Here is an 18,669-nt window from a genome sequence, read left to right as displayed (position 1 = left end):
TAAGATTTATGGTACGTTTTATTTACTTTACGGTTTAAAAAATAGAAAATGTCTAGTTAGTGAGTTTGATGTTGCCCTGCGAAAAACCAATCTCCTAGATATGTCTACAGAATTAGGACAAATGCAGCAGATTATGCAGTATGAGCCTGAGGAAGCATCCCTCTATGGTGTTTTGACATTTTGTATACTAATCTAATAAACATTTATACCTTAAATAAGCCACTATATAAACACTCAGCTTTATAGTAATGGAGAAATATGGCTCCCAGTGTATCATTGCATGGCCATTTATGACAAGTTACTTGAGGTGGTGTTTATGTGGCTCAGAAAAAGACATGTGCACAGGAAACTCCCGGCAAAGCTGAATGGATGTCCAAGAGCCTAAATACAGCTGGGAGAGTAGACCGCAATGACATGGGTCACCAAGTTGCGTGGGAGTGAAACCAAGCCAGCAAATGCACATGGAGAACCATGTGCATTTGGTTCTCCATGTGAGAACCAAATGTGACTCATTTGAAAAAAAGGACATATGGTAAAATACATTTATTTTTTCCCCATGTCAAATCTCAGGCAAATCCTAGCAAGGGAAGTCCAGTCCTTTCAAGTCACCATCAACCACACATGTTCACACACCTGTGCCATGACGTCGTGTGACCAGATGTCAGAGGCAGATGTGATATGCGCGGTCTTCGCGATCTCTGCCTCTGAGGGCCTGAGCAAGGTGGGGCCAAACACAGTGGCCAGGTTATGGAGGGACATCTTGTTGACAGGTTCCTTTTCAGCCACCCTGCTGAACACCAAGCAAACACCAAGAGTCAGTCAGATAGGCTGGGCAGGGCAAATACTGGATTTTGATCATGCAAAAACAATAACATGAGATGATGCAGAAATGATGTGTGTCCATACAGTCATTTGGGGATCTACTATTGGGTAACATCAGGCTGCTAGTGATTAACCTAAGATGCTACGCAGTGACCATGTTTCTGTGATGTTCTGTTTCTACCCAATTTAGTCATTGCCAATTCCCCCGTATGTACTGTGATCCCTGTCACTCCCAACCCACACTGTCGGCCAGGGGAGGGTGTAGACAACCACGTCTCCTTCGATACACAGCCACTCTTTATCACCTGACAGCGGGGAGTTGCACTGGCAGAGCGTAATGTGTGTCCCTAGTCTCATGCTATCTTACCCAGATCCCCTCCCTGCTGGACAGGCGCTCTGACCAAACAGTAGGAGTCACTATAGTGACAGGGACACAATTCCCCTACCGGATTGTGCTGGACATACTGACGCTGGGAAGCAAAATCAGGCCTCTGCTATCATGGTATTTTGTAAGTATTGTACACCCTTATGATGTAATGCTACTGTACAAGGTTTAAACCACTATTGCTAACTGTTACATGGCACACACACTTTTAAGATGACCAACTATAAGTGGTCACAAAGTTGCCCCCTCAGTGAACTAATTTAAAAAAGTAGTTTTCTCTAACCACAAACAAACCATGGCTTTATAAAAGGGGTCTGGCTGTAGTGTGTGGATGCTGTGAACCACAGAGGCTAAGGACTTTAGTATTCCAATGTCTTCTCCCACTCTCTGTTATCTCATCCAATGAACAACTGAGTAGCTAATAAACATGGTGACGTGTGACCACATGACTGCCAGATCACAGATTTTAGAACACCCATGCACACAGGGAACAAAAGTACAAAGACACTTGTTATAAATGGGGTGAATAATTGAAAGTAGCATTTTAGCTGTGTTGACAGTTAATTTTGCCAATAAACCGAATTTTGAGTGCAACTGTAGGTCCCTGCTTTGAAAACATGAGGTCCATGTCTCACTTTATGTACTGCTGTGTGTGGGTTAGGGTGTGTGTGTGTGTGTGTGTGTGTGTGTGTGTCTGTGTCTGTGTCTGTGTCTGTGTGTGTGTCTGTGTGTGTGTGTGTGTGTGTGTGTGTGTGTGTGTGCGTGCGTGCGTGCGTGCCTCTTGAGGTGCTCCAGGAGGCTGAGGAAGGTGATGAGGTTGGGGTCGGGCAGGGAACGCAGTAGGTGCATCATGCAGTTCTCCTTGGCTGCTGGGTCTGAGAGGGCTGTGGAGGAGGAAAGTCAAGACAATCAGAGAAAGACAGGACGGAGAGAGAGTTATGCCTAATTATGCTTTTCGCCTGCAGGAAAAATAACCGATTTACAAGCAAAAAAAAAAATAAATAAATAACAGTTGTCGAGAGTGCAAGTGTGGTCCAGCAGGTTCCAAGAGGGGTCAAGGTCTTACCTATGCCCTCCATAAAGGCAGGATAGAGGCGGTCAGTGAGCAGTGGCTCTGGCAACTCCCTGAAGTACAGCTTCAGAGTTCCTGCTATGGCGTTGATATCCATGTCGCTCAACATCACCAGGATGTCTTTGGTATCTACAGTACGTGGGAGGGAGAGAGACGGGGTGGGGGACAAAAAAGACGGCGGAAAATACAATAAATCACTGAGATTAGATATGTTGACACCACAAAAAACAAGTTTTTAAATTATTACAGCGAGCGCTTGCAGAGACAGTAACACAGCTGCTCTCATCTCATTCCGAGTGTTTCGTCTCCAGGAATAACAGTCAGATATGCAAGCTAGGGCCACAGCCAATCACAGACAGATGCAGACATACTTCACAGATACAGTAAATGCAAGGTGGAGTAGATTATGTGTGTGTGTGGGGGGGGGGGGTCAAGTCTGAGTTACACTTGGTTGTGTATTGCGTTGCGCACCGAATCATTGTGAGATTGTAGATCTGATATTTTCAGTCTGGTGTGCAACTATGTACAAATCAGGTTTAAGCAAAGGAAATAAGCTGACAGCTGGTGTTCCTCATCTTCCTCAAGGCCCCCAGCCACCCTTTCCCACAATACAGCTCTCTCTGCTGAGGTTAGAGGCCTGGTCTAATGGGCCTGTTTGTATGACCTCCAGCTGAGAGGGAGAGATGGGAGAAAGGGATATAAATACATAAACAAACAAACAAACAAACAAACAAACACAGAAGAGTGTAGTCTTACTGTTGTCAAAAGCTGCTTTGAGGGCCTGGATGTCGGTAGCCACCCCTGAAATCCTGTAGATTCCCACCTCATCTATCCCTCTCTTCTCCACCTCCTCAATGCACTGGCGCACAATGTAAGGCACCTTGGAGCGCTCACGCCTGTAGGGGGCAGTCAATGATAAGCTTCCTCATTACAATCACAAATAAGTGTGCATTCTCACTGGGGGGACTGATTTGATCAGAAAGGAATGGACTTACTTTGTCACCACGTTGATTTTGACTCCAAAAACGCCGCTCTGTTTTTTGGACGGTGTTCTCTTCAAGCTCAAGTCCCGACTTGTAAACTTCATGGAGAATTCCACTTTGATCTGATGATAAACACACAAGAACCATGCATCACTCTTAACCGCAAGTAAAAAAAACAAAAGCACAAGCTAAGCATGATATTTACGATGAATGAATGTCTGCTTTGATCACAGGGTTCTCAGTGGGTAGGCTGTTGTTGAATATTTTCGGCTGAGTAAACTCATCGTTTCAATCAGGAAGGTTGGCAAACAATGCACTGGCCTGGCCAACCATAATAAGCCACATTGCTGTACCCATGCAATGCAATAAAACCCAACAGTCAACTTCTATCACTGTAGTTTGAGCATAAACGTGGACTTGTGGACATGAACAACAACATCAAGCAGACTTTGAGTGAGTGTCTTACCCCATTCATCTCTATGACGTCCATGTGCCAGTTCTTTGACTGTACCGTCTGTGGGTCCAGCTGGAAGAGAAAGAGAGAAAAAAACATTCAATGACATGTTATTAGGGACCAAGTGTGATACCTTATAAGGGCATATCAAAGCCTTTATACACTGGGATATTTATGCTTAGTAGGGCATTGCTTAAAGGAGCATTTCACCCCTGGAAGAAGTTCCAGGGGTGACCACAGGGGGGACCACAAGGGGGACCACAGCGTATCACTGCCTATAACTTCAACTCCCAGAATGCTTTGGTGCCTTGTGGCAGGGGAGGTTCCATGTGGGTGTGATCTCCAACAATAACATCCAAACAGCATGCCAGTGTCGCCATGTCTGCTTATTATAAGCGGCTTCTTTCTAAAATGTAGTTGATATTTGGGCTTGTTTCCAAATGTTTTGATTGTTGTTTAAACCAGTGGTTCTCAAACATGTTCATGTATTTTTCCACAGACCCCCATCTGAAATTATAATTTGTGCCAGGGAGCCCCTAACAAATATGTGTCAAAAATATTCCACATTTTCCCCTTATATGTTTGTATTTGTATGTTTTGTATGTTCGGTTTGTTTGTTAGTAATGTGCTAGTCTTTTCTTTTTTTGTGTATGTTTGTTTTCATGTTCTGAAAAATCCAATAAAAAGTAAATGAAAAAAAAAAAAAAAATCCACATTTTGCACTTTTTCCCCCTCAAGATTTTTTTGTAAATAGCAGATCTACAAGCTCACAATGGGTCGCAAAGCGTTGTGAGCTTGTAGATCGGCAATTTTCAAATATATAATATCCCATGTCTAGGTAAAGTGCTCTCGGCCTAGTTATCTTCTTTTGGGCTTGTTTTCATAGACCTGGCAGCTTATTTCTCTCACAATATCTGGCAACACTGGCTGTACTCGCGCACGTTCATCTGGTTACATATATGTCCAAGGATTCGTTAGTGATGTCATATCACTGGGACATCCTTGGTATCTTTCTGGTGTTCTACTTCCGTGTCGCATAGTATTGACATCACTGTCGAATCCTTGGTATTATGATCCTAGCCTTTGCGACGGTGTTTGTTTACCAGCGCTGCCACTGTTTTTCAAGCTTGCGCTTATGAAACACTACACAGGATTATTATTTCATGTCAACATTCAAGTACAACTATAAGAAGATAACTCAGGTAAAGTAATGCCTCACTCTGCAAGGGGGTTTGCCCGCTGGCCGCAGCTAATGGGAGTGGCCGAGTGGCGAAAGAAGGTTGAACAAAGTGTTACGGGGGCTGTCGTTTGGAGCTGGTCTGACTGAGACGCGTCAAGACAACATGTAGTGCGGAAAGGAATGAGACATATCTCTCATGACGCAAATAACGTCACGAAGAATGCGAAGATTACTAGATATCTAAAAACACAGATTATTCACCAAAAAAAACCCAGGATCTTGTTTCTTCACTCCTAAACTTCATTAAAAGACCGAAAACTTCTTCCAGGGGTGAAATGGCCCTTTAATGAGATCAACACATTCCAACTATTATCATATGGATCATGACAGAAACATACCCTTCTCTGGCACCACAGGCCTGACTGCTGGTGCTTAAAGCCATTAAGGCCTGATTATACTTTGCATGTTACTGTAGCTGCGAGGGTCTGGACAGTGGACGCGGTTCTGTACAAACTACAATTCGTTCTACACACGCGCAGTACAAATCAAATTACAAAACAAGACGAAGAGCTCCTTTGTTTATTGTACCATAGCTCAGAAAGAGAGAAAAAGAAAACAGGGAGGTAGAAAATGGCATGTGAGACCACTTAATGAGAGAAGGACCACACAGATGGGGAGTTATAGTGCAGTAATGTATATTGGTGCAAAGCATAGACAAAACATATGCATCTAAATCTCCACCCCTACCCATTAGATCTGGACATTATAGTGTGTTTCTGAAGAAGCAAAAACACTGTATCTAGCTCCCAACACCTGTGCCAGGTGCTTCCGTCTTGAAGAGGTCAAGATTTTGTAGGCCACCAAAACTAAACTGGGGGGAAGGGATGATTAAAAAAAAGAGGACACTGTTCTTCCGTTTGCCTCCCTGGTGGAAATTCCCAGACAGGCCTGTCTATATTTAAAAGAAAATAGAAGAATGAAGGAAAAAATAACAATCCTGAAAAAAAAGTCCTGGGAACTGCAAAAGACTTTTTTTTCCTCCTCCTTTATTAAATTCCCAGGAAATTCAGATGCTCTCCTGATGAGGAGAGCATCAGACCCCCCCCCCCCTGTGAGTGGGGAGTAATGGCAGGCTATGGGCAATATACCCCCCCACTAGGCATGGGCTGTTTAAGTTTAGCTTTATGTTTGTATATAGTAACTCAATAAAAGCTCTTATGTACTATGTGGGTGTGTTGAAGAGCCATTGCCTTGCCAGCCAGAGGACTGTGTGAGTTTGTGTCCTATGTACAAATCTCTGGCTCCATACATAATGACATAAATTATCTATATTGCAGCACACAAAAACCCCTCTTTCACACAAAATGAAAAAGGCCATTCACCCCACCAAGGCTGAGACGTATATGCCCCACAGATTAAATTCACCAAACAAGAATCACATTGAATGACCACTACATCACATGCAAATGATGGAATGTACCGTTAAGCCTCTACATCACTTTTTCTCAACATGGGTCCGGGGACCCCAAGGGGTAATTGAGAGGGTTCCACAGGGGGTCCCCCAGCTAAATGATTGATAGCTATGAACCAAATGGACTCTTGTGGGGTTGTAACTTTGAGATTGTAGAAATGGATTTGTACATTCTTTAAATTAACACTGTGGAGTTTTCTGTGTAGATTGGGGTTCCATAAATAACAATTGTATTAATTTGGGATCTATGGTCTATGCATATCATACTGGGGGTCCTTGAAATTTACTTGCAGTATCTACAGTAGCAGAGCCCTCAGCAATCTTTTCTAGTTGAAACTGTAGAAACATCAACTGTCCTCTGGGAGGTGTTATACATCTTGTCGGCAGAGACAGGGACTATTTGTTTTCTTTGACATAGAAGTACCATGGACAGTGCTTATGTTTCTCCCTTCCCTGGGGGAGGGCAGTCAGGACGGAATGGCTCATACTACACTTAACCTTACTGCGTCTCGCAGTCTCAAATCTCTGTGGACCATGCTTCCCTTGAGAGAGGAGGCTCTCTGATGGATGGGAATTGGGAAGTTGTTGATCTTTAAGCACAGTGCTCCAGTGTCTTTAGGTAGCACAGCCTGCTGTGTGCGGCACAGAGAGCGGAGCCTCTCTGCCTGCCGAAGCACTTCTGTCCACAGTTAGCAGTGCCTTTTTACAGGCTGATTAAGCAGCTGGCTCTGTCACAATTACACTGCACAGTCATGAGTCATGAATACCCAGTCCGACAATGTGCTACAACAACCTTTTATATAGAATAAAATCTAAAAAAAAGGGTTGCTGACTGAGCGCCAGGCCAGCACACTTTTTATTGTCAACATTAGGCTGCCTGGATCATGTACTCTCATTGAGTGTAATTCATTAGCCCATAAAAAGGACATTTGGTATCAGTTTAAAACACACACACACACAATTATCATTAAAGACAATTTTCCCTGTAGGGTTTAGGTTTGAGACCAGGTCGGCCTAATCGGCACTAAAGGGCCTTTGCTCAAATCTCTGCCAAGAACTGGATGGGCCAGGATCAAACTTCTCCCACTCACAAAGCACTCAAAAGCACTTTTACCTCCCCACAAGGCCACACGTGAGTCTGATTTATACCTCAGTCCGTTGGACGATGGAGCATAAATTTGGCAATACACTACTCTATCTCTATTATTGCCCTCTCGCTTATTCATAAAAAAACAGAATAAAATGAATGGTTCAAATTGGGTTGTAAAATGTTGAAAACCATTACAGGCACCCATTACTCTCACTGATCCTCTAAACTGCATCTTCAACAGGGCTCATTTTAATAATAAAAAAGTGCCCAGAGAAAAACTTGGCCCTTTCTTCACTCTCCTTCCTTGGGAAATTAGTTGATTTAAGGGACGGACATACAGTAACTGCATGGCTGGGAGCTGGGAGCTGAGGGCTGGGGGTTCATATTATGCTGCCGACACAACTTATTTGAGGCAGAAGATAAGGAACACAGTGTGTTGGAAAGTAAATATGATTTTGGGATGCAGCCAGCTGGCTGGTGAACAAAGCAGGATGAGGATTTAGTGATTAATGTTTCATCCTGAGTGACAGCTCTGGCAGCCAACCAGAAGGAAGAGGGGCAGCAGGTAACTGAACATGGATTATATGCACAAGAGGAAAGAGAGACTAGTGTCACAAGCTTGTTTGATAACAATCCAAATATGGTGTGATCAACTTCCTAACTTTAAAAGGTCCAGATTTTGTGTGTGTGTGTGTGTGTGTGTGTGTGTGTGTGTGTGTGTGTGTGTGTGTGTGTGTGTGTGTGTGTGTGTGTGTGTGTGTGTGTGTGTCTGCTTGCCCATATGTAATCAAAGATAAAAGCAATACAGGGGCTTTAAGAGACATCCTCAATCCATGTGGTTTCAATTAGGTTCTGAAAACTCTCTTTGTTTGGACTGTGAGGAGTGTCAAGCATATGATTTAGAAAAGGTCCAAAGGACTGCAGCCTGAGGCAGTAGACATAATTACTTTATATTACAAATGTAGAGAGCAAATCTCAGTGGTGGTCTAATGTCCCACACAATGCACATTACCACATATAGGGGAAAGACATGGACAGATACCTAATTCTGTTCAGTCAGTATGACACTCAGCTGTACTAACTACTACATAACTCATTGTTCTTTAAACTGCATCTCTGAGGTGTGTGTGTGTGCGCACGTGCGTGTGTGTGCGCGCACGTGTGTTTTTCTTTTTCCATCAACCTAAATATCTAAATATGACACCGTATAGACACATATATTCTCACATACTATCATGTCTAACTCATCACCCTTCTATGCCCAGGAACATCACATTAAAAATATATACAATATTAGATTACATATAACTGGCCAATTTATGACTATATACTGTATAAACAGCGTGGGGGAACTGTGTTGGTTTAACTCCATGAGTAAGGATGAAAGTAAACAAACACTGAGAAACCAAATGCTGTTAGCCTGGCTGTACACAACTCTGTGCCCTGCCTTGGTCGAGCTCCAACAACAGGATAAGCAGATAAGACTAGGGATGCACCGAATGGGAAATTCTTGGCCGAAACCGAATGCCGAAAATAGAAAACAGTTGGCTGAAAACCGAATGGCCGAATATGATAAATATATATACATATATATAATTAATTTATTTGTTTACCAATGTTGATCAGCTACCTGATTATGGCAAAAGACATGATTATGGCAAAACTTAACTTAAATAATAATCACTATTATGGGTCCATAAAACATTTATTCAGCACTTTTGAATCCATACATTAATTCCAGACTGACTGCTGAAAGATTGTAAAATGTATACATTTATATAATTATATAATAATAATATTCCACATTTTATTCCAAGATTTTTTGAAAATAGCATTGTTTCGGTGTCTTTCGGTGATATAGTCTTACAACAAAGAGACAAAGAGAATTTACTACAAACTCTATTTTGCCTATTTTCTATCACTTTACTTTTTTAATAAACTAGTAAAAACTAGTCTTCAGTCTCCAGTTTTATATATATATATATATATATATTTATTTTCCATTTGTCTTTTATGCAACAAAGAAACACAGTTGAAAATATTTCTCACACAGATATTACCTTCACTTAACACTTTGTTCCATTGCCTATTTATTCCAAAGATAAAACATATATTGGAAAATAAAAACAGCTGTTCCTGCCCAGTTTCGAACTGAGGACCTTTCGCGTGTTAGGCGAACGTGATAACCACTACACTACAGGAACTGGCTGATAGCTGTCCTGGCTGACAAGGATAATTACTGCAACCTGAAAACGTACCCACGCCCCACCACTGATAAGCAACAGACACTCTTTTTTTTGTTCTGCTCTGCCCACAGGAGGCAGAACAAATTACTACACTAAAGAGGTAGGATACATACACACGTCCGTCGTCCGGGTCCCTATGGAGCGGTTCCTATTCTAAATGCCACACTGGTAGGTTCAGAGGGTTTCACTTTAAAGAGTTGAGCTTGATTTATTTCATTGTTTTCAACTGAAAGAATTTAATCTGTTATTGTCAGTGACCAACATGGTAGAAACAGTAGAGAATTTACATAGTTACATGGTGGTTTTCCGCATAAAACGTTAAGTGCATTGGATACTATAGTTCAAGACCAACTGTCCACAAATGATGCTCTTTGTATATGAAATCACGTGTAAAGCCTTGATCAATCCCATCTCCACACACTTAATTAGCTCATCGTGGCTCTACTGGAGTTTCAGATGGATTTGGGTAGAAATATTCAAAACACAAGTTGATCGTTTAATATGCCAAATAAACTTTCACTTTAAATTGTCTTTTGCGTTGCACAGCACCTTTCTCAGTTCTCCAGCTGGTTAACTATTCATACAGTGGCAGAAAGTCATTTTATTAGCATTTTGACAGACCACTTTAATTACATCCTAGCTCAAACTTCACGGTCTCTGGTTTCAGCAGGATTACATCCTGGGGACTGCATTTTTTTGCCTGCTAACAAGCTTGTGCTTATATTATCTTAACCCCTCTCAACCTGACTATTTTGGCACGTCATTATAGGGGAAACATTTTCAAACATAGCTAAAGTAGCAGATCTAGAAGCTCACAACACTACACAATGCAACGGGTTGTGAGCTTGTACAGTATATTGCCCATTTTCACTGCACATCGTCGTATGACGAAGTATAAAATAGGGCTTACTGTACGTGGTTAATTAAAACAAACAATATGTTATCTTTGACAGATTTTCATGTACTGTAGTCCTAAGCATAGCGCTTACATCTGCATCAGTAATAGGCAGACTCTTTATTACATACTATAGCAACTGATAATGCAAGGTATTTTGACTTGGTTGCCATGCGCCCCATTCTTATTTGAGCCAATCAACAGGGGTTGTGAGCCAGTGAAGAGCTGTGATTTGCATAGTACCAGGCTATTCTAGCATCTCTGGAGGCACTGTGGATGCGCTCTTATAGAGTCCTCATTTAGAATTACGCAACATGGCCCTGCCTGCAACCTACATGAGTAAAACAGCTGACACACACACACACACACACACACACACACACACACACACACACACACACACACACACACACACACACACACACACACACACACACACACACACACACACACACACACACACACACACACACACACACACACACACACACACACACACACACACACACACACACACAATGACCTGACATGTAGTAGGGTAATTGTGCAATGAACCTCTAATGTTATATGCAGCTGAAAACATGAGATCCTAAGTCCAGAAAAGCAGGAGAGTGGCACTCTGCAGGTATTACTGATGATTTAGTCTTTGGATACTGTACTCTACTATTACTTAAAAACCCCTGAGATTAAGATGCCTAGATAATGTTATTTCCCAAGGATGGATCGTTATCCCAGCATGCAATTGGCTAAATGAAACCCATTTTGACTTTTTCCTGACTATCTCACGTGCCAGTGGTAACAAAATCAAGAGACCTAAATCTTAAAACTACAATGTGTAATGTGTAATGAATCATACAAGAGGCCAACATCTTATAAAACTCAAAGACTAATTAGATGATTCCTACCACCAAATTGCGCCATAGAGATTAAAAGCAGCCACCATGAGGCCTGCTCTTCAGCTGGAGGCAACAGGGTTGAGCCCAGAGGAGAAAGGGTCATTCTGGGGTATCAACCCGAGAATCTTTTACTGACCCTCTGGCTGTCACACTGAGCTCAATGACCAATCGCGGAAGGTATTGTGAGGGGGGAGAGACTGCGGGTCAGTAAAGGCCTGTGCCCCCCAGCTGTGACAGGCAGAGATTTATGTGCCCTATAAAGAAGGCCATTAGGGGGCTGGCTGGCATTTAGGCTCACAGGAGGATGAAATGCTAATATCTCATCTGCACTAATCAACATGCTCTACGTGAACACAGTGAGTTTCTTTTTTAGTGTGGGCTAAAATGTGACAGCGGACAAGAAAGATACTGTTGTTATATGGGATGAGTGAGGAGGCTGATAATGGTTTATTGTCATACGGTCATTGTTCTCATCACGAAGCTTTTGGAAGCTCTAAAAAAAAAAGCCAAGAAAGCAAACAAAAAAACTAAACACCTTATACAGTAGCTGGTTTGACACAGGTCTTCATCACTGACACTAAGAAAGTAACGTCAAACTAAAGACAGACAACCCACTGTCTAGACGATTGGGTAACTGCTTAATCATCATTACATTACTGGGACAGAAAGTTAATTACGCCTGGTTCCAGCCCCAATTAGTCTTCTCAGTCACCCCCATCATGCATCTCATCATGCAGTATCTCTTCATTAAAAGACACATGCAGTTCTGTGTGCTTGCATGCCCATGTTTACTCTCTTACATCCCATGAATAACAATGCAATATGGGGGTGAAGTAATAATCGATAAATTATTTTAATAAAAAATATGGAGGGAGTAAATAATAAAATTTCATTTTTTTGGGCGAAATAGCGAAATAGTGTTTTTAACAAATTTCAAGAATAGCGAAAATAGCAGACCTACATGCTCACAATATATTACGATTCGACTCGTTGTGAGCTTGTAGATCAGCTATTTCCATCGCATCACAAGGTATTAAATAGGCCTAAGTGGTTAAAGGTTCGATGACATTCATTTTCACTTTTTTAATTTGTTATGTTTTTTGGGGGGTTTTATGACCTCAATTACACCCAAAAAATCTGAATTTTGAACATTCAGTGGATTTTCTGTGGTCTGGGGTTTTCTGAATAATTAGGCTGAAAAGTAATCTGAGCTTGGCCCTTCGACAGTGAGGTCACAGTCGATTAATCCCGCCCACTCTCCTCCTTGCCCCTCCCCTCCCCTATCCTTTCCTTTGGGGGGGGCGGAGCAGAGGCGATGATTGACAGGCAAAATCCCTCACCAGCGACACCCGCAGGCAAAGATTTCTTTTTTCATTGCAGTTGAAAAGGCTTTAGAAATGTGAGACAAAAACACCTACAGTGAATCACTGGAGTGGAATTTTCAGTTAAAACTTTTTGTACACGTTTGAAGGACCAGGACAAAGACTCTGAATGTGGTGTAAACATGAATGTCATGATACCTTTAAGTCTGAGAGTGGTCCATTTTTACACTCAGATTCAAATTAACATCGAGGATTTTACGATTTATGAGTCCTTTCTCAACCTCCATTGCCATTTTCTACTCAGTTTGCATAAACAATTCACACGCATATCTTTACTCCTGTCGTCCTGCTGTCGTTGTTTTGGACGGTAAGGGTAATTTAGACATACAGATAGAGTGCTACCATTCACATTTAATGGCATTAAGATCTTTTTTGCAGGAGCACAAGTGTAACAAGAGGAGAATTAGGGGCAGAATTCAGGAATTGCCTGGTAGAGTAGAAGTTGTGGTCAAATAAATTCCTGCAGAGCAGTGCAAGTTTACACATAAATGTTTTTGTCCGTCAAAGCTTCATTCAATGAGAATGAATTAATGAAATCAGTAGCTGGAGTATGAAAGCATGGCATAATTTGGGGGTCTATAAATGTGAGTAGGGGTAAAGTAGAGAGAGAAAAGAAAAGGAAGCTATGGGCTCTGTGTATCAACATGAATGTACAGTACAAAGTGCTTAACACTCACAGATGTACAGATGTCAGATAGATAGTAATACATTTTGTGGAAAAGTGTGACAGGTCACAGCTTTTATCATAGCACAAAAGTAAAACCAAATAGAACCAAAAAAACTAACTGCAGAGCAGGACAAAAACTTAATAGGAAACAGACAAACAGAGAGGCTTCCATCTTGATCAAGTTCAGCATCCTCAGCTTGCAGAGGCCGTGAAACCTGATCATATAAAACCACTGTCTCGCCTTACCCGGGCGCGCACAGTTCAACAGTAAAGCAAAAGGCCAGCCCCTGATGCATTGTCCTTGTGTGACTGTACCATATTAGTTCATCATGAGCAAAGATTATGTACAATTATTCACACAGCCTAGAATGCTGGTCATGCACTGAAAGTACGGAATAACGAAAGGAGAGAGGCCAGCAACAACAGTCCTCAAAGTGGAGGCTTTGTCCTTTTCTGCAGTTTATGTGCATATAGTTTACTGCCCAGTATGTAGTCTGAGACTGTGCAGTGACAATTAAGGATCGGATGATGCATGCAAATGTGCAAATGAACATAAGAGAGAGAGAGAGAGAGGGAGAGAGAAAGAACATTGCCCCCAAGGCCTTTGTCTTAACGTGCAGAGCAGTCCAGAGAATTCCTAAGAATCACATGAACACATCCTCTTCTGAGGCTCCTCGCAAAAATAGCATCTGCTGTAGAAAAATAGGACCTCCGTTCATACTCTAATGCGCGGATGATCATAACCCAGCAGTCCTGCAACTAATATGTTGCCGAGGTCTACACAGCAGAGCCACAGTGTGTGTGTGTGTGTGTGTGTGTGTGTGTGTGTGTGTGTGTGTGTGTGTGTGTGTGTGTGTGTGTGTGTGTGTGTGTGTGTGTGTGTGTGTGTGTGTGTGTGCGTGTGCGTGCGTGTATACGCGCGCGCGTTCCCTGAATATAAGTCGGCTAATGGGCCAGCTCTTGTTTTGGGCCACCTTTTTTTAACCTCAATCATATAATATCATATACAGCATAATCACATGAATACCCCAAGCTCCATGAGTGCTAGTCTAGTTACATATTTGTTCCATAAAATAATAATCATGTTTATTGACAAAGTCATTTTCTTGGACACATCAAAAAATTAAATTCTCTAAATAATCTGCTGAGATGGCAGACAAACTAGGTCAGAATTTAACCCCTCACAATGCTATATGGTCAATATCCATTCACCGTGTGATACCTCTGGGAGGGCAACTATCTTAATTTGTCAATTAATTAGTGTGGGAGGGGAAGCCAGTAGTGGGGGAAATGTCATTAGGGCAGCAGTGTTCTGGTTTCTGATGGAGCATGGCATTACCATAAATGAGCAGTAGGGGGAAGCACTCTGCTCCTCTGACAGCCAGCTGTAACATCCAGCTGTAACCGCAGTACTCTTTTCACTCACTGGCTTTAATTTGAGGAAATTGAGAAAGGCAGATGGGAATGGAGGATTAATTAAGGGTGGAAATGAGGGGGAGAAATGTGACAGTGAGGACAATATCAATGAAAGAGGCGGAAGCAGCACATATTAGTAGCATTAAGTCAGAATGTAGACCAATTCACCATAGCCTTAAACAATTCACAGTGAGTGAGGGTGAAGGGATTTTTCACCTAAACATGTTCTGCTGTCCACAGTGGCTGTCAGTCACACACAAAACAAACCTTTCGTCACCATGAAACCTATTGATCTGCAGATTCTGCACAGATGGGATGCACACGTCACAAGGGCTATATAAATTATAAGACACAATCAATAGACCTATCAGACAAGAACAATACGCAACTCTCCATTGAAAGAGAACCACTCATGGAAAGGGTGAGAGCACGGGTAAGTGCACGCGGGGTGAACAGGAGCGAATGAAAGAGACACGGAGCGAAACAGATGGCAGTGACAGTGACAAATAAGAAAGACCATCATGGGACAAACCCAGGGCTACGAGGCAAAGAATGCCTATCAAAGAAGAGAGACAAGCGTGCACATATGCGGTTATGTGTGTGTAAGTGCATGTGTGAGCTTGACACCTTTTGTCTGAGCAGCTTGCTGCGGACACGTCCCCATAGCTTGGCTCCTGTGTTGGTGTGTTTCCTGAGAACGGGGGTCTGTGGACCGCTGTTATGTTGGTTCTGGTCCACGCAGCACTGCTGCTCCAGACACTCACAAACCGAGTTCAAGTTCACATCTGTCACCCGGACCGCCGTCATCACTGATGCCTCTGGGCTGTCAGCCCGCCCTCACCAAAAGTGGAGGTAGTATGCCGCTTAGAAAAGAAGAGGAATATGTTCCCCAAAGCAACTTCTTATGTATCACCGAGCCAGGTGATACTGACCGAAAAAAAACAACGAGCACAAGAGGGAGCAATTTCAGTTGTAAAACGTGGATATGTAAAATGGGAGAAGAAAAGTCTGGTGCGATAGAAGCTCTTTACTTCAAAGGGGAAGATGAAAAAAAGAGGAGATAATTCTATCTTCGAGAAAAGTATGAAGGGGTTTTCTTTCAGTCCAAGATAAGATAGAGTCCTGCCAAGGTTCCCTTGGTAAGGCTGATAGAATTCCACGCTGGTGCCTCTCTGTGGGATGGAGAGATCCTTCCTCAGTCAGATGCCAACATCACTGCTCCTCGCGATCTGATTTCCAGAACATTGGAACACAGAGCTGTGAGAGCGCGAGAGAGCGAGCGCAAGAGGGAGGGAGAGAGAGCGAGCGAGCAGGAGGGAGGGAACGTGAGGCAGAAAGAGTGAGAGCGGGGGAAGTGAATGGGCCATCGTTGTCATGGAGGGTGCCCCGCTCCCCTCCTCCAGATGTGATGGACACACCTCTGAGACGGAGAGAAAGAATGGAGGAAGGAGGGAGACAGAGAGAGAGGGATGGGAGAAGGATGGGTGTAATGGGCAACGCTACAGTACGCTGAACAGTCACTAAGAAAGAATGTAAAATAGAGAACACAGAGAGAGGGAGAGAGACGGGATAAAAGTGATGACTAAACCTGCATCACATCTTTGCTCACTGCCTTAACCCTGTCAACCTTTCCCAACTGCCAAGCAGGTCATCATTCAAAGGAGTGTTTGTTGAGGAAAGAGGTCAATGGAAAAGTCAAAAAGTATACATCGTATACAGTCTACAAAATAAACATTCCAAATTCCCTCAAAATCCAAGTTGTGGATGAAGCACCAATGAAAATATGGTTTTAGAGCTAATTTAACCCAAAAGATCTCTATGGCACTTTAAATTTGGACACATCACCTGACACTCCTCACATCAAACACTCCTCACATGTCTTCACACAAGCACTCTCTTTATACAGTATAAAGTGTTAATATATCCATCAGAGTGTACAAATGTAACCAAATGGACCCATAAACACTGAGGATTTTACTGCGTGTGCATCCTCTTTCCACCCCCTCTTCCACTCGTCTCTTTCTCTCCGTCTCTCATCTGTGAGCCTGTTGCCATGCATTTTGTACAGATGACTTCTCTTTGCCATGCTTTCACAGTTCTCTGATTTCCCCTGTCCTCCTCCCCATTATGGAAAAGATAGCAGCGGGAACGCTCAGTGTGAAGTGTCCACAGGGGCACAAAGGCTAACACACACACACACACACAGTTTTTCCACCACAGCGGTTAACCCTTTCCCTTCAACTGTCCAATTGCATTGGGGAAATCATACAAGGATGTACGTGTACGCCCCCCCCCCCCACCCACACACACGAAAGTGAATGGCCATCTTTATTCAGTAGGACAATTGGCGCCGTCCTCTCTTAAAAAGGCACATTTCTCTGATTAATGGATGGACATGGGCAGGAGGGTCTGTGTATTCCTTTCATTTTCCATCTCCCTCCACCCAAGGCACATCCATTTATATTAGTGGAAATGTCTCTCTCTCACACGCACGCACGCACGCACACACGCACACACAATGCTATCACCTGTGCTGAACAATACCGGTCAGTGTGATTCACCACCACCATCTACTGGCAAGTATACCGGTGGCTGCATGAATGCAAAGTGATTCATTTGGGGATGGGAATACACAGAAAGGCCAACAACATCAACTTGATAAGATTGTAATGAAGATTTGGAATATACTGTTGTGAATTTAGTTGACCCTCCATGATGTGGTCCTAAGAGTCTAAGAGTCTCCTTCTAACTAAGGGTGGTGAGTGATGGTTCAGTTGTGTGACAAGGAGAACGTGATGACACCAGGCAGTGTCACACAACAAATTCTTACGTTTATTACACACATATAGAGAATATATATAGTACTGGACAGTGGACACATGACGTGACCAGAAGATATGAGACATATGATGGAACAGAACAGAACGAGTAGGAACACAACAGATGCATCTCGTATCGTCATGCACAGACGTCAGTCTATCTGTTAAAGTAGTTGATGGCCATGGTGTGTCAAGTGCATCAGTGTGTGCTTACGCAGATGAGAGTGAATCAACACATGTATTAACTGGGTCAAGCAGATAATTGTTACCCTATAATCATATAATCATAACATATACATACTTGGGATGTCAATATTGATGATCTCAAAATGAGAAGCTGATAAATGGAATGTATTTGGAGGTTATTGAAAAATGGGATTCACAACATCATCGCAAAGCCAAATGGTACGTCACTGTGCTGTACAGACTCTCTGTAGCATTCAAAGACTGTAGAAGAGAGAGTCTGGCATGAGAGTCTGGCATGAGAGACTAGCATGACGTCATCGTTAGCCGTAACAGCAAGTGGGTTTTATAACAGTGCATGAGTATTCTGTGGTGGTGATAAAGACGTGGACAGATAGGAAACTGTCCCATTATCTCAGAATGGGAATGACTTGTCTGTGTCTGCCTGCTATGACTGATAATGGAGGACTGCATGTGTGCGTGTGTGTGCGTGGCGTGCATGTGGTGGGGTGGGGTGGGGGTGAAAGACCTCCACAGTGTATTTTTAAACTCTCGAGGAGGGTAAGCATGAGACATACGCGCTCCATGCGTCACTTCTTGGAAGGAATGTCTGGGAAAAGCCTGTTTTGAGGAAGAAAAAAAAGTATAAAGGGAGCCAGTGGATATTTTTGGGGTGGGTAGGGTAAGGGAGGAGGTAAATACAGAGAA

General features: G+C 42.8%; 1 protein-coding gene across 7 annotated transcripts in view; it reads right to left on the bottom strand.

Moving 5' to 3' along the window:
- The window catches only part of abr (ABR activator of RhoGEF and GTPase), a 133,176-nt gene that overhangs the window by 1,938 nt on the left and 112,569 nt on the right, over window positions 1-18,669 (bottom strand). For 5 of the 7 annotated variants that reach the window (XM_080436454.1, XM_080436456.1, XM_080436457.1 and 2 more), the window contains 6 exons: window positions 3,729-3,788; window positions 3,275-3,384; window positions 3,036-3,175; window positions 2,274-2,408; window positions 1,986-2,091; window positions 634-790 (listed from right to left, as the gene is read on the bottom strand). In XM_080436454.1, the coding sequence (XP_080292580.1) occupies window positions 634-790; window positions 1,986-2,091; window positions 2,274-2,408; window positions 3,036-3,175; window positions 3,275-3,384; window positions 3,729-3,788 (708 nt within the window). Of the gene's footprint in view, window positions 1-633; window positions 791-1,985; window positions 2,092-2,273; window positions 2,409-3,035; window positions 3,176-3,274; window positions 3,385-3,728; window positions 3,789-15,586; window positions 16,195-18,669 lie in introns of those variants that run through there. The other 2 variants (XM_080436460.1, XM_080436455.1) reach the window with 2 other exon arrangements.

This window comes from Gymnoscopelus braueri (assembly GCF_963280865.1).
Source record: "Gymnoscopelus braueri genome assembly, chromosome: 8".
In the NCBI taxonomy this organism is placed as follows: Eukaryota; Metazoa; Chordata; class Actinopteri; order Myctophiformes; family Myctophidae; genus Gymnoscopelus; species Gymnoscopelus braueri.
The sequence above is the reverse complement of the archived record's forward strand: the minus strand, read 5'-3'. Positions and strand labels throughout refer to the sequence as shown.